Genomic DNA, 16666 nt, shown 5'->3' with positions numbered 1-16666 from the left:
GGTGCTGGGCCTTGGGGAGGAATGAACCGTAGGGGTCCAATGAAAATTCAAGGCCAATAAGTTAACAACTCCTGTTTTTAATATTTCGGATGTGTGGCTTAGATGGTAAAAAAAGCCCCACACAATGGGAAAGGAGGAACTGCCTAAAAATCATCTGGTTGAATAATGAAAGAAGGTGGCAGAATGTAACCATGGCAGGACAGTGGTCTAAATATCATCACTGTGTTGGATGGAGATTTTACACTCGTGGGGGACAGCAATTGGCAAAGACTAAGGCGGCTTGGATTTTTGCAAAGGAGAGCAGAAGAGAGGGATGAACGCTGGTGGCTATCCATGACTGAAGTGCCTCAGCAGGTCCCTGTGCTTCATCAAGAGAGGGTCCTGAAATACTTTATTCCTGAGCGCCAAGTATGGTGATTTGTTTGATTTAATACTTTCCCTTAGTTAATGATTTGGGGTATGGAAGCCGATCCTTAGTATTTTTGATCAACAACACTTCAATTAATTCCCCTCTAGCCAAATACCACATGGTGGTTTTGTTAAAATACAAAAATTAACAAATCTCGTTTCCAGTTCAGTTTAAAAGTGAGTCTTAACGTAATTTGGAACACCTACTTTTCTTGACAGCCCATACTTCCTTAAAGAAAAGGGGTGTCCATGTGTAAAAATGAAATTCCTAACCGTCACCTTTCCTCAGACATGGCCTTTAAGCAGAGGGGTGCTGAATGCAACTGCAGCATCGGTTTTTGGTGCTGGGTAAGAGAAGTGTCTTGCAAAGTGAAACAAAGTGTAGTTCCCAATTTAAAAATGCACACTCTCCTGAAAGTGAGTAAATGACCCTGATAGAAGGGAGATTTTGGTATTGCTTCAGGGTGAAGGAAGAAGGGTTCTATCAATCCAAAAATCTGTTGTGCTTTCGAAACTGCCAGCATTTTTAAGAGCTCAGGGAAATTAAACTTACAAGGTGCTGCATGTGTGAAATTGTGTTTGAAACTAGGAAAAGGTTGCATTTGATTTAAATCTAAACCTCATCAAGGAATGCTAATGCTCATCTTCTAATGTTCTAGGGTATTGTTTAATTTTGACATTAAGGGGTTTGTGGGACAGGAGGTTTCAACTTTTATTTGGCCTGTGTTCCATATACATGAGACCCAAAAGTGAAATCCCCCCAAAAAGTTGAGTTTTTGTATTGAAGCTTTGTTTTGTGCCACAGAGAAGGTGGTGTGTGTAAATAATTTGGTGAAAATATTCACTGAACGCATTATTTAATAAATATATATATTCTTTCTGTGCCCTGGCCTGGTCCTTGGCTCAGTGGTGGCATAGGGGGTGGGATCTACATGCTCTATATCAGTCATAGACAGGGCTAGCCTGAACCAAATAATTGATATCTTGTGGAGTGCTTTAACTGGGAGGGTGGGAGGGGGTAGCAAACTCCCCATGTTAAGGGTAGTCTCTAAATGTATTGTTACAGGTGGTAAACAAAAGAGCGTCTTCTATCCAGTGTCCAAAAATACTAAACTGACCCTTACACTTAAACTCAAAATAATGTACATAAGTTCTCAGCATAAAGTCTTTAAGGTGCAAAATAGAAAAGAAATACAAGTTTGAATAGAGAAAGGGGGTCCTACCTTCCCCAATATTTTCTCTAGTCCTTCACTGTCTATCCAGCACTTCTGGATAAAGGTCAGTTTCCACTGCTCCACAAAAATGGAGGGGGTTCCTCCCCCCCATTTAACTCTTCTCCCACTGTTTCACTCCACAGTTTTGAAAGGGGACAACTTTTTCCTTGAGCTCCACGGGTTCTTTCATCCCCATAGTTTTTAAAGAAAGTACTTCTTTTCCCTTGATTTCCATCTTTCACATTCAGCACTTTAGAGTCTTTCCGTTTCACACAGGGGAATGACTCTTCCCTTTCAATTCCTCCACTTGTTATATTTTACTTTCACAGTTCAACTTTACTCAAGGGTCATGTATTTTCACGTTGAGTTTTCCCTTAAGCACGCAGTTCTTTATAATGTTCAATTTCTCACACTCAGTCCTTCTACCCAGGTATACTCTCCTGCTAGGCTATTTGTAACTTTCTTACTAATCCTTAAAAGGGGTATGAAGCCTCCCTTTTGTATTCTTTGTTCACTCCTGGTTTACCCTCCTGCCAGAATGTTACGTCGCTTCTCGCTCTTGGTTTACTCTCCTGCCAGGATATTACTTTGCTACTCTTTTCACTCCTTTCCTGGTTGTGAGTCAAGGACTCCCCGTTTGTCTGGTGTAGTAACTTGCCAGGGCTTTTCCCTTCCCCATTCACTTACGTTTTTCCACATGACGATGTGTTTTCAATATTGGGTCACTGACCCTTTCGTGACAGAGTTCACAACTGTTTTAATTCCACTTTTCAAGTGTTGGGTCTCCAAATCTCTCTCAATACTATTTAGAAGTATATCAAATCTTCAAGCATTGGGTCTCCGACCCACCTTCAACACGGTTTGTATATGTGCAATCCCTTCTTTAAAGTATGGGGCTAGCATCCCTTTTCCAACAATGTTTGTGCCAATTTCTTCACTGTCTTCTATTGGGTTCTCCCGTGTTAGCACCGCTGTGGCATTCACATTCACGTGCCCTGGTAACCCATTCGTTCTCCATGGGCTTACCAGGTGGTTTTGGTGGTTTTTGTGTCATCTCTTATGCTTCTATCTCGATCCGCTGACTGGGCGTTCATCCCGTCTGCTTTCCCTTCAACTTCCTTCATTCATTCTGGGCGGCTCAATTGTCCACGGTCATCAAGCAGTAAGCTTCCTTCAGCTTGGGCTCCCTGCACATCGTTTGGGTCAGCCTCTCTGCAGGTTCTTATGACCTTCTCGTCTCTGGTGTCCCGACCTTTATCAGAACAAGTTACATACAAGCTTCTGACTATGCCTTTCTGTCCCACACAGAGGAGCTATGGCTACTTTAAGTTTCCCGGCATTAGTCCAAAGTTTCCAAAAACGAGAACGTGGCATTTACTTCCCGCTTCTAGTCATCTTCATAGCTCCATTCCCCCTCCTCATCTCAGTACTAAAATGGGGGGAGGTAAATAGGGTGATTGGTTGGGAAAACCTGGAAAATAATTATTTATGGCACAATAAGTCATACAGGTTTGTTGTAAAGTCACATGGGTGCCATGTGAAATTGGGGCTGCAAGGTTATTTTGCTACAATGTTTTCCTGCATCTCTGGAGTTGGACTTCCCCCTTCCTGGTCCCACAGCAGATAGCCAGAGTCAGAATCAGGTAATTTCTGCCTTTCCCTGGCCACATAAGGGAAGCTTCCCTCCAGGGAGTCGGTGACGATACTGCTAAATTCATCACAATTATTAATTATTGCTGATAATCATTCTTAGGAGCTATTCAGAACAATGGAGAGAAATTCTTTATAAAATATTGTATTTTTCTAAATCAGTGATTTTCTGGGTTTTTGGGCATAGGTTGAAATGAACTTGGGTGGGCATTGATTGAAATGTTTAGGTGGCAAGTTTTATCCAAATTAACAAATAAAGCAAACTTCAAAGAACAGTTGAACCACCCCTACCTCCTTCTCGAGGCCCCAACGATTTAAATATTAAAACATCATCATCAGCATAGATTGTTACGCATTATTTAGTGCCCCTAAGCAAGGGTGCATTGCATGCTGCTTCAAAGAATAGAGCAAGGTCATTAATATATGACAAGAATAGTAACTGAGCAATTCCTGAATACATCCGACCAAGCTAGGACAACCTATGATGATCGACCGAGGTGAAGTAAGGAATAACAAGGTTACTCACTGTAGTAACCACCTTACTCCTAGTCCATAGTCCCCTTTCCTCCGTACTTCTGGGACATTCCTCCGTCCTGTGGGGCTGGACCGGAGCACTTTGTAAAAAGCATCACATTTTTCAAAACTGTGTCCTTCCTCTCTTCTTACACGGGGTACCGCACGCGGCCGTAACCACGCCTTTTTCAACTCCACCCAGTGCATCGCCCATCAGTCCTTTTCTATCACCAGGTCAGAGACCTTTAAGCAATAATAGAGGAACCTTATTAGAGGGGACGGCAGGCGGGCGTAAGGAGGAAAGGGGACTATGGACTAGGAGTAAGGTGGTCAGTACGGTGAGTAACCTGGTTATACTCCTACGTCCCGTCCCCTTTCCTCTATACTTATGGGGGATTCCCAAGCACTCCTCACAGGAACTACGGGTGGATGGAAACCCGTTACTGAGAAAGGTTTTTCAGCACAGCCTGGCCAAACTGAGCATCAGATCTGGAGCTCAAGTCCAAGCAGTAATGTTTACAAAAAGCCGCTAGGGAGGCCCAACAAGCCGCTTTTGCGATGGTCTCCCAGGGGACATACTTTTGAAAGGCAACAGCAGCTGCCTTGCCCCGTACCAGATGTGCATGAATCTCTTTAGGAGGCTGTAGACCCTGAATAGTTAAGACTCCGTAATACAGGCAGCAATCCATCTGGAGATAGTCGCTTTGCAGGCCTGCTTGCCTTGCAGGTCACCAAAGGTCACCAAAGGTTCTGTCCAGATAGAACTTAAGAGCTCTTCTAACATCCAGGCAATGCAAAACGCTCTCAGCTTCTGAAGCCGGTTTGGAAAGAAGACAGGCAGCGGGATTGACTGATTTAGATGGAAATCGGAAACCACCTTTGGTAAGAAAGAAGGATTTGTCCTAAGGACAACCTTATCCTTGTGGAAACCCTAGCAGGGATGCTCCACCGACAAAGCTTTTAGCTCACTCACACGCCTTGCCGAGGTAACGGCGACCAAGAAAGCCACCTTCCACGAAAGGTGCTTAAGATCTACCGTAGCCATTGGTTCGAAGGGCTTATGGCACAAGGCCGTAAGAACCACGTTCAGATCCCACATCGGATGCGGTTTGCGAACAGGAGGGTAAAGACGCATTACACCCGCAAAGTGCCATTTAATCACTGTATTTGACAGTGAGAAAGAGCGCTGGTCCGGGATAGGTAGGCGGCCACAGCCAAAAGATAAGTCCTGCATGACAGGACATGAATGCCCAACTCTGCTAGATGAGAGACAAAGGACAGCACTGTGTCAATCGTAGCCACCCTGGGGTCCAACTGTTTGGCTAAGCACCAGTGACGGAACCAAAGCCACTTGCTCTTATACTGCAAGCTCGTCAAGGGCTTCCTGGCTGCCTGAATAATACGCATGTTGTCAGCAGACAGGTTGAGATGTTCTAAAGATCTGAACTCAGGCACCATATCGCCAAACTGAACGATTGTGGGGAGGGGTGCCACAGCTGCCGATCTCTCTGGTGAAGCAGATCGGGAACTAGCGGAAGCCTGATCGGTGCACACACTCACAGATGTTGAAGCTCTGAAAACCAGAACCTGGCCGACCACCACAGAGCGATGAGCAGAAGAGAACAGTTCACTGTGTTCTTCAGCTTGCAAATCATCCGATGAATCAGAGGCAGAGGCGGAAAAGCATAGGCCCTCATGTTGTGCCATTGAATCTCGAGAGCATCTCCCAGAGAGGATGCTCGCAGGCCGTTTCTGGAGGCATAAAGAGGAAGTTTGTCGATGTTGAGAGATCCACTTCCGGAGTGCCCCAGCACAGGAATATCTGTAAGAGGACCTCAGCTTTCAATTTCCACTCATAGCTGACCATTGTTTGTCGGCTGAGGGCATCTGCCGTGACATTCAGCTGGCCCAGGATGTTCACTGCCACCAGCCAGACACCATGCTGAACCGCCCATTCCCAAATCTGAATGGCCAAATCCACAAGAGGAGGAGACTTGGTGCCCCCCTGCTCGTTGATGTAAAACTTGGACACCACATTGTCCGTGCGGCCACAAACCACTTTGTTGGCAATGACTGGCCTGAACGCCTTAAGCGCCAGGAAGATCGCCAGAAGCTCCAGCTGATTTATATGAAGGAACTGGTCTTGGGGCGACCAGAGTTCGGAGACCTGAAGAAGATCCAACATTGCATCCCACCACAGAAGGGAGGAGTCTGTCGTGATCGTCACCATCGGAGCAGGGACTTGGAAACCCGCACCCACCGACAGGTGGCTGAGACGGCCACCAGACCAGGGCCACTCTCATGAAAGCCAGAATCGATATTATCTTGGAGTCCGGATCCACAGCCTGACGCCAAGAACTCAGAAGAGCCATTTGCATCCGCCTCATCGTGAGTCGAGCAAGGGGAAGAGCCAATACGCACGAGGCCATGAGGCCCAGAAGCCTCTGGAACCACCAGGCCGTCATGCTCTCCGACTGCGCAAACATCTGACACGTGGCCAACAGATCTGCCATTCTGTCCCCCGTCAGGTAAACTCTGCAGTCGATAGTGTTCCAATTAAAACCCAGGAAAGTCAAGTCCTGAGAGACCATCATGGAAGATTTCCGCCAGTTCACCGACAGCCCAAGGTGAAACAGGAGCTGGAGGAGAGAATGAAGATTGCTCGAGGACAAGGACTGCGCAGCAGCCAATTGTCCAAATACGGATACACATGGATACCCTGTAGCTGAAGATCAGCTGCGAAAACCAACATCTTCGTAAAGACACGTGGTGCAGAGCTGAGGCCAAAAGGGAGCACTCGAAACTGGAAGTGCTCCTTCCCCACAGAAAACCGTAGGCATCTCCGATGCGGATTCCAGATCAGGATATGCATATACACATCCTGAATAGAAGCCCTCCCCTCACTACCCTAGAGGAACGGGTTCCCCCACTCTGAGATCCAGTAACTTCTCAGCTCTGAGGGAGGGCGACCCCGACTGCTGGAAGGGAGGATTGATGGGCGGGGAAGGGGTAAGCGGAAGCCCGCCCGAGCGACTGAGAAGATCCACCGGTCCTCAGTGATGGTCTGACACACCTCCCAATGAGACGTAATGTGTCTACCCCCCCCCGGGGCCTCGTGCGAGCGCAGAAAACCCTAATTTTGCTGGTTTGTCGGTGGCAGCACCACCTGAACCTGAGGAGGAGGCTGAGGAGCGGGAGAAAAACCTCCTCCGTTGCTGCCTTTGGCGGGAACTTCCTGAAGGGGTGTCAACCCTGCGGGATTTCCAATCTAAAAAAACCCCCTGAAACCAGAGGATGGCCGACGGTTTGACAGCGATCTCTGTGTCCTGAATGCAGATTTAACCAGGACAGACAAGGACTTGGCGGTCTGAGTGCTGTCATTAGTTTTGGTCAGCTCCATGTCTGTTGTAGAGTGAAACAGCTCCTTGCCATCAAAAGGCACGTCCAAAACCTTATCCTGCACCTTCTTGGAGAACTTGGTGGCTGTTAGGAAAGATTTCATAATTGTATGTAATTTTCCCTCCATGTGGCAACCCCCAAACTTTTTGCTGTTGTTTTACACCCTGATCTAGACTTTGCCAGAGAAGCGCAGCCTTCTGCTGCACTCCTCTGGGCTTTCGCTCAATTCTTATGGGGAAACTGACATGCCCTTAAAACAGTCAGTACTGGGTTACTTCGTTTCCCTTAGTCCTTTCTTCATTTTGCAGCTTTTGTGTAACATGAAACAAGAGTGCACTGTAACTTACTTTACTGCGCTCTTGGGTCTCTAGTCATTCCTAAGGCCCTAGAAACTCTCGCTGGACTTATTATGAACTGTGCAAGTGTGTCACGGACAGGACTGGTGGCAGCTATCTTTCTCTTGTGTTCTGAACCCTTTTTTGCCATGCTATCCGCGCTTACCGCGTTTGGCACAAATGAGTGGCCTGGCTCCAAAATGGCCATGCCACGAGGTTCTTTGTCCTGTCCTCTAACTGTCTTGCCCCTTCACCTTCCCTAGGTCGAGCAAACCCGGGTCCGTCCTTATTTGGTCATGCACTTTCCCGCGAAACCCAACGCTTTCGCTGGCTTCTGCATGCTTTGTGTGTGTCTCCAAGATGTGGGCAGGGATGTCTCCCATTGGGTCCTCTCCGTTTTGGCGCAAAGGGAACTTTGGATAAGAGGAGGCTGAAAACACCACTACCATGCCGATCTCCTGAGTTCACACCGAACAAGTATCTTGCAACAAGAAGCTGAGTCGAGGAACCGCTGGTGACCCGCTGAAGGTTTAGCACCCTGAACTGCTGTCGTCCTGTGAGACCCCTCTGCATCTGATCGTCCTAGAAGGTCTGCGAAGGCGCTTCGACCCATTGGAATAGTGGGATCAACTATTCCCGGCGCCTTCATCAAACCCTGCAAGTAAGCCTCTTCGGAAGTGTCCCTGGGCCAACCAGTGGGCTGACCAGCTTACGCAGGACGCTTTGCTCTGTCACCGCCACCGTTTCGGGGAAGCCCTCAAAACTTGGTCTACTGCTTGCTCTGCGTCCAAGGCACCCTCACACTGAATTTCGTACACTTGGCATTTCCAGGTCTGAAGTGAGACGAGTGCGCCCGGACCAGAGTAAACGCGGTTGCCGTGTTGCCCTGCTGCGGTAACAACCTGTGCACGTCCGCTGCATTTGGGACACCCTCGACCCTGCATCCTGCTACACAGAATCTACACGGTGTCGAGATGTCCTTATCCTCGCAGCTGAACCTGCCAGCAACGTGAACTGAACTGGAGAAGTCTGGGTCTGCCTGCGCCGGGGACTGGTGAGCAGCCCATACCCCAACCGGTGGCCCCTCGCGCAGGAGCCAGTTTCTTTTCTACCGCTGTTGCAATATAGCAACTCTATCCCGCACTCTCACCCTGCCTCTGCCCACAAATGGAGGCCTTGCTTGAGTAGTGGGGACTTGTTCTGAATCGCTTCATTCACCTTCCTGAACTGCCTGAGACCCTTGAAAAGACCCTACTTTATCCATTGGCACCCGCGCGTGCAGGTACTTTTGAGCATAAGGCTCCTCTCTTCGTAGGGCTCGGACTTCCTCCTAGTTAGGTGTATTTCTGATGTCAAACTGGGTCTAATGATTACTTGCACTGCCTGTTTTCTTCCCCATCTAGGTGGTCTACATATTACGTGCTCATAACTCCTTAAACCCCTCGGTCTTGTATATATATTGTATTGATTGTGATGTGTTGGTTTACTTTCGTATTATTGTGATTCTTTGCTATGGTCGATATTACAAAGGCTTTGTAATAAATGTGTCTATATTTTTAATATAACACCTGTCTGGAGTAATTTGTAAGTGTCCTTGCTTTGTGTGCTCATTGAGGTCTTTCCGTCACCCTCACCCCTCTTGAGACTTAGTCTTGACCGTCACCATCGCTACCCTGATTGGTCTGGCTTGTCCAGAGGTTACCCTGTTCCAAGAAACTAGGCTGGTCTTCTGAGCCTCTGCCCCTCCAGGTCAGAATTCAGAAATCCATCTTAACAGTGGCATGCAGCCAAGCCTGACGAGAGATATCCACACCAAGCATAAGGCCCCGGCCTGAGGTGTCGACGTGGTGCACTGCAACCTCCAGGAGATCCTGTGCCAAGACCCTGGTGTCCGACAAACCCGCTTTGAAATCTTCCAGCTTTTCAACTCCTCAAACTCCGATAGACCTTTCCACATTTTCATATTCGCCCCCGCTAACACCAGTGCTGCATTGGCTTGATGCAGCTGCAGAGCCCAGTTAGTGAAAATCTTCCTCCCAAGGGAGTCAAGAAGCTTATCCTCTTGGGCCAGAACCTGTGTAGCCGTCGAAGAGGAGGATTGACGCAGGTCTGGATTGCGAAGTGGCTGCCGCCACTACCATGGAGGAGGGGGGGCGGATACGATGCTAAGACCACCTCTTCCGAAGAATGGAGACTAACATGCGTCAATCTTCTTGTTGACAAACAGTCCAGAGTGTGGCTTTTCCCCAAACTTTACGGACCTCGGCCAAAACGTCCTTGTGCAAGAACAAGCTGGTACACTCTGAAGAAGATAAGGTGAACGCCCCCGAAAGCACGCCCTCCTGTGGAGCGGGTGCCTCAGGTACTGAAACACCTAACAGACAAATGTCCAGCACCCGGTCATGAAAAGCTCTGACAGAGTGGGACTGGTCTTCGCTGTCCTGATCACCCTGTACATCATCCGACGGGTCTGGATCAGGTTGAGTCACATCCGACATAGCCTTGTCCACTGGGGACAATGGAGGCAGGGGTGGAAGAGTTGGGGAGGCCCAGCCGGTAAAGGCGGCACCAGCGGAGGCACAGGCACCACAGCCGGGACCGTTGGCGCAGGCGAGCATATCTCCCTGAACAAGCCTCGAAAGTACTTATTCATGGGGTTGGAACGCATCAGTTTTTGAAACTTGCAAAAAAAGGCATCCTCCGCCGATGATTTAGGTGTGGGAGGAGGGCTCTCATGAGCAGAGTAATTCCAGGGGCGTAAGGGAGAGGGTTGCCAAGAGCGCCCTTCCCCAGTGTTGTCTAAATAAATCAAGGGCGCTGAAGCCACAGGAAGCAAGACCTTGTGCGGTAGAGGCATCCGAGCGTTCCAGTCAGAAACTGGACGAAACGGATGTGCACAAGGAAACCGATGTTCACCTGAAAAAGCACCCCCTACACCTAGGGCCGATTGCATAGTTCTAAGGGTTGTATCTAAAATGACCACCGTGGCCTTGGCGGGAACAGCCGCCATTTTGTCGGCACCTGAGGAGAACTGCGTCACGTGTGGAAGTGAAGCAGGTGTCCCCACAGGTGGGTCAGGGGTCTTCATTTTAGCCTTAACACAAGGAACCTCGGCCGAGCCGGTACTGTGTGGCCTAGAATGTTTCTGTTACATCATAACAGTCAAATTAGCCTTCAAAGGAAGGACCTCGGCACTGCCGGTAATGGAGGGATTACGGTCCAAAACCTCACTCCGTGGCCTCTCAACAGATCTGGGGTCTCCGCAAGAGCGGGAAAGATGAGAAACAGACCTCACTGACAAGACCTTAACAGGTCTCTCAGAACTGTTGGTCACATTAGCCTCTAAATGAAGGGCCTTGGACCAGAGTCTGGTAAAAGCCTCTTCATGAGGGGCCTCGAACTTCCGTTCGGTGTCAACAACCTCAACCGAGTTCACAGGGCGTACCCCGGGGATTTTACGGGAAGCTCCAACCAAGGAGACCTCGAAGCAAGCTCCGGTACCCGATGCCTCAGTAGAAGTGGGGCCACAAACCGCCCCCACCGGAGGGGCCTCGGAATGTAATCTGGTGTCAATAGGCCCCTTACGGTTGCCCTCGGAGAAAACTGGTAGAATTCTTAGGCCTGGAAGGCACCTCAGAGCTAGCCCTGGTAATAGAGCTTTTGAAGCTCCTCCCGGACCGGGAAGACCCCTGGAAGGAGTCCCCCAGCCGGGGTGTCCTAAAAAGTAAAGAACTCAACGGGCGTTTCTTTTTTCGTCGATAAAAGTTGGAAAATGCGCCGGAGAGTACATTGAAACACCTCTTCCCACCGCTCCAAACGACATTGAAGCCCCCGGACCGAAAGGGAGTCGCAATAAAAGCACGAGTCCCACCGGTGGTCCGGACCCAAACACTAAGCACAGAGGATGGGGATCCGCCCTAGCGAAGCGTCTCTGACAAGAAGAACAATTTGGAAAGTCTATCTGAAATGGCATAGACTGACTACCACACGACGACTAAGCCAGGGAAAGAGAGGAGGAACAGGAAGGAAAAAAATTCCGAAGATGCAAGTGCGTCCAATCCCGATCGAGCGGAGAAAAGGACTGATGGGCGATGCGTTGGGTGGAGCTGAGAAGGGCGGGGTTACCCCACGTAAAAACAGAACCAGGACAAATTTTTGAAAAATGTGATGCTTTTTACAAAGTGCTCCGGTCCCATCACACAGGACGGAGGAATGTCCCATAAGTATGGAGGAAAGGGGACAGGACGTAGGAGTATAAAGAATACACTCTGAATTAAGAATATACAAACACGAGGTAAAGTCAATTAGGGTAGACAAACACGATGTGCAACTTTTGATACGCAATTCGAAGATTCAACTCCCAGGGATATTACAAGTATCTCACTCAGGACAACAATGGGCCCTTTCCCACAAGGACACACCCAGACATTTTATAACAACAAAAATGGCAGCGGTATTGTCAAAGTAGATCAGAACCTACCCCCAAAGATAGCAAACAATGTAATGGCCAAGAATGGTGCCTTGGGCACATTCCAAGGAAAGAGCTGTGATGGCAATCTGCAGGGATGGATTCTGAAAGATAAGCAGGAAGGAGCCCGGGATTCACCATCCTTCATTACAGAGATGACTTTAACCCTGGTGAAACCAAATTCGGTGTGCTTTGTAAATCTAAAGCTGGAAAACATGACGATTTGGACCCTCTCTTATTCCAAGAATGACAAACTAGATGCATGCATGGAGCCATTTTTGTTAGAATTTGCAGAACTCACTCTGCAAAAGAAATTGATTGTGTCCTGAAGAAGGTATGGTTCTTGAACCAACAGGTCACGTGATTTTCTGGGTGAGGAAAGGCCAGACGAGGCGAGTAATTCAATACTGCTACAATGAACTTTAGCTCTGGGATGGGGCCAGGGCACGCGAAAACGGACCACATTACGAATACCTAGAGAGCTGCCTCCGGGAATGAAAGCTCGGTTAACAACCACATCTGTATCTTTAGTCATATTTACCAAGGTGGAGTTAACGCAACTTTTACGACAATAGTTTGCTAGCCCAAATAGAGAGCAAGAATAAGCTAAATTCTGCATATTTAGCAAATAGAGAAATAATCACCTTAAAAAAAACATACATCAAATGCAGTTTCACTTACTGTTCACTCACTACGAAAATACAATTGTCTTGTGATGGCTGTCCTGTGACTGGATGTTTGCACGTTACTTTCCGTTCATTATGGCTGCAGAGAGAAAAGCAACAGTATTTTAATGACCAGACAGGGACAGCACAGATGCTTGGCTTCTTCATAGGCACAATACATGCTTTATCGTAAAATGATCTAAAAACAAATAAAACAGATGGAGGGGGTCCTACAAAAGCCAAAACGCATGTTTAAAAGCATGAACATTTTTGAATATCATGAAACGCCGACATAACTTTAAAAACCCTTCGGCACATCTGAATACGATTTTAAAACAAATAGTTTAGTTTCCTTGCATACATGACTTAAATTCACGTAAATATATATAGTGAAAAAAGATTTATAGCAGGGTTATTAATTTGTTCAGATTTTTTTTCATAACAGGGCTTTTCAACTTCTATACAAGCAAAATCTTCCAGCGAATACCCAAACTTCAGCCCCTAGCTTCTATATAGATTTGCAACACTACCCACCTATTTTGAAACTGACAAGCTTGACAGGAGCACATATATATATGCACATAAGATGCTTCCCTTCTGGGTATCCCAGGGGACAATTCTCTCTACAGAGTATCATCAGCAGGTTTTCTCAAGTTAATTTACCAATTCAACATGGGAAAGTATGGAAATGCAGTTAATTCGGATCATTTTGACCGATCGGCGCAGCACGGAGGGTACGGGAGGGGCGGTTGGGGAGGTTCGAGGGGGGGAATTAACCGGACTATGTAATGGAGCGTAAATATCAAGTTGCATTATGTACCCTCCCACATGCCAACTGTGCTCCCTGCCATTTCAAGATCATTACCACCATTGAGCCAATCACTCAGCAGTCATCATGTCACGGTATTCTAATGGGGCCCGCCGGCAGAAGACCAAAGTCCAGGTGTATACTGTTGCCCTCCAACTCCTGCATGCACATAGCCAGCAACATGCAGAAAACATCTGCCCACCACCATACTGCATTCTTATCCATTTAATCAAACATCCTGATGCATTTCTGGTAGAGTTTCACTAGAAGTAAAGAAAACGCTAAAAAAGTGATGACAAATGTACAATTGCGGAACCGAGAGCTAATTTAGACTATTTTTTTACAGGTGGTACTTTGGGGGCTTGGAGGCAGATGCCTCTGTCAGAGTGGAGCGCTGACTACCTCCTTTTGGCCAGGCTGATAGTGGCCCGGGAAGCCTTGTAGGTAGGTAAAGGGAGCACCCAAGACAATGGACTGAATCAGTTAGTCCCGCGCCGCACTGGAGAATATGGCTAGTAGCAGTCCAGAGAGCTACAGGCAGAGCACGATATGGCTAGCAGCCAGACTTGTGGAGTCCTGCCACTACAGCAGTGGAGGCAGCCTGCTTCCTTTGTATGCCATTGCACTCCCAAGACAGCCCAGCTCTCCTACGTCTGCAGAACTAGTTCCCAGCTACAGAGTGGAAGTGCCGTTGTGGGAACGACCAAAGGATACAGATGAAGAGGGAAACCTAGTACAGTTTTCCCTAAATAAGACGGTCTTGCAAAGTAGGACCAAGGAGCTGGTGCCAGTGATAGTTGTACAGTCAAATTCATGAAAAACCAGTCAGTCAGAGCACCATCACCTCTCGTCCCCGTCCCCATGAATCCAGCAGGCAGCACGATGAGGTGGGCACAATATTTCTAACAGAAAGTTCAGAAGCCTAAAGTAAAATTATTTTAAGGCCTGTAATTCTAGTCCAATGGCATCTGGAGAAGAGGCAAGTCATGTCACCACAACATTAATAATTAAAAGGCCTTACACAATTAATGAAGCAGCAATGGCGACATTTTAGACCAGCCATAAAAAACACTGTCAATTTTAAGGATAAAAAGACAGCGACTGAATGCATGATTGAGGGTCTTCGCACCACAACCGTAGAGGCTGAAACCCAAACAAGCGGTAGGAAGGCAAGAAGAGAAACTACCTTGGTGGAACAGTAAATAGATGAAACAACAGCCAACAAAAGACTGAAGTATCCTTCAGTCGTGCGCAGTCTGAAATCAGTGGAATTTGAAAGGCAGAATAATTTGGGTTGAGTGGCCAACCTGACAATCCTGGGGGTACTGATCCCAGAGGGAGCAGATCTTATATCATAGGTTGAGGGCTTCTTAACGAGGAACGCTAACTCATTGTGGATGACGTTTGTGCATATATATATTTTTTTTTCCATGAAGAGCTATCAGAATTGTCAACCGGCATCAGAAAGTGAATGCTAAACTGGACAAAATAATGATGTCAGTTCTGAGGGAGCCGGCGAAGAGAGGGATAATTATCTGCGATGCTTTCACTGACAAATATTAGTTTGGAGGGGCAAAGGATGCTTATTTGGGCTGACATATGCCCCGACACTCCTCAGTGGTGAAGGAAGCCACCTGTCCTCAGTTTTTCATCCTACGCGATGAAAGCTATGCATGTAGAGGTAGTTGGTGACTCAAAGATGTGAGGAAGAATGTATGCTCTCTGATCACATAGGGGGCCTGACCTTATCTTAAAGTTGCATATGATTGCATCTGGGGCAAAGTGTTTTATTATGTTAGCCAGTTGTATGTTTTTTTTGTGGTGGGGTGTGCTTGGGTGGCATTCAGGGGAAGCTACTTATTTCCGCCAGCCACTCTATTCCGGTGGGGTTTGAAGGAGTCATCTGATGGACTGTAGTGAACTTTCTAAAATGCAAAGGGTTGAGAAACCAGTCGCCCATACTCTTCCACAAGATTGCCTTAGAGTGCATGTATACTCATTTACAGTGGAAAAACCCTCAAGAAGGTACTCATAATAAGGGGGTGTCGTGTGCAAGAAATCCAGTGCCAAATAAATCAGTAGTTTCTTAAAAACCGTACATGACCGTATTTACATACTTTACTAGGAAACTTCCTGCTTTCAGAGACCGGTGCATCCTTGTGAATATTGTCGGCTAAAAGAGAAATGTGTGTAGCTGAGAGCAACGCCCTAGAGACAGTAGTACTGAACCTCGAGTCCTCAAAAAATGAATTGCAAGCATGGTGCTCACTTCAGTGCGAATTCCCAGGTAGTCCTGGTTGTCCCAATTTGGGCTGGGTGTTAAGATGCCCCAAAACACAGAGGCTGCGTAATCTTACTTCTTGCAGAGTTAACTAAGCCGTTCCTTTTACCCGCACATGAGAACAATCAGAATTCCTCGGGGGAGAACTACTCAAAGAAAGGGCATCCTCAAGATGAATCGGCCACCATCACAACAGAAATAGAGCCCTGGACAAGGAAGAGGGAGGGACTGGGAGAACAAAGTTCGAGTGCGTGGGGGGGTTGCCATCAGGGTTAAACAAGCCATGTGGTACCACAAGCTAAAACTAATTAAAATATTAACTTTCGTCATCCATTTATTTGAAAAAAGAACAAACACATTCATTAGACTAAGTTTTGATACTCTTGTAACGGCTATAACAATATTCGCCAATAAGTCATTCCATCTTAAAACACATTGTCGTCACCTTCCAAATGGCTGGCAAAATGATTTCTTTATTTAGTAATTCAAATGCAAAGAACTTGCTGCACCCCCAATACTACTTCATTTCATTTAATGTGCACACATTAGCCTGATAACAGACTATGTATACCTTGCCATAAAACATCTTGGGTGCTGCAAATACATTAATTAATTGCCACCACTCTTTCAAGACAGCTTCCAATTCCTGGAATTTCAACAAAAAAAACCCACTGGATTGAAAAAATGCGGCACAGAACTGGAGAAGTGCCCGCTGCCATCGATACAACTAGTACTTCAAAACAAATAATATTCAATTACAACTATGTCCACTAAACAAGGAGGTGAACGCCTGTCTTGAGATCTCTACATAAAGAATGGCTTGAGTGATCGCGAATGGAAGTGATGACTCCACGAAGGGTTACTTTAACGCCACAAAAGGATGTCACTAACCCATTAGAACATGTTTTGGAATTGTGGGTCTCGT

The 16666-nt window shown here is 47.1% G+C and overlaps 1 protein-coding gene across 15 annotated transcripts in view; it reads right to left on the bottom strand.

Annotated features, from left to right (window-relative positions):
- PLEKHA5 (pleckstrin homology domain containing A5) overlaps positions 1-16666 on the bottom strand; it is a 1790419-nt gene that overhangs the window by 1050543 nt on the left and 723210 nt on the right. For all 15 annotated transcript variants that reach the window (XM_069628398.1, XM_069628397.1, XM_069628399.1 and 12 more), the window contains one exon: positions 12669-12752. In XM_069628398.1, the coding sequence (XP_069484499.1) occupies positions 12669-12752 (84 nt within the window). The remainder of the gene's footprint in view (positions 1-12668; positions 12753-16666) is intronic.

Source organism: Ambystoma mexicanum, chromosome 12 (genome assembly GCF_040938575.1).
Source record: "Ambystoma mexicanum isolate Mex_15411 chromosome 12, UKY_AmexF1_1, whole genome shotgun sequence".
In the NCBI taxonomy this organism is placed as follows: Eukaryota; Metazoa; Chordata; class Amphibia; order Caudata; family Ambystomatidae; genus Ambystoma; species Ambystoma mexicanum.
The sequence above is the reverse complement of the archived record's forward strand: the minus strand, read 5'-3'. Positions and strand labels throughout refer to the sequence as shown.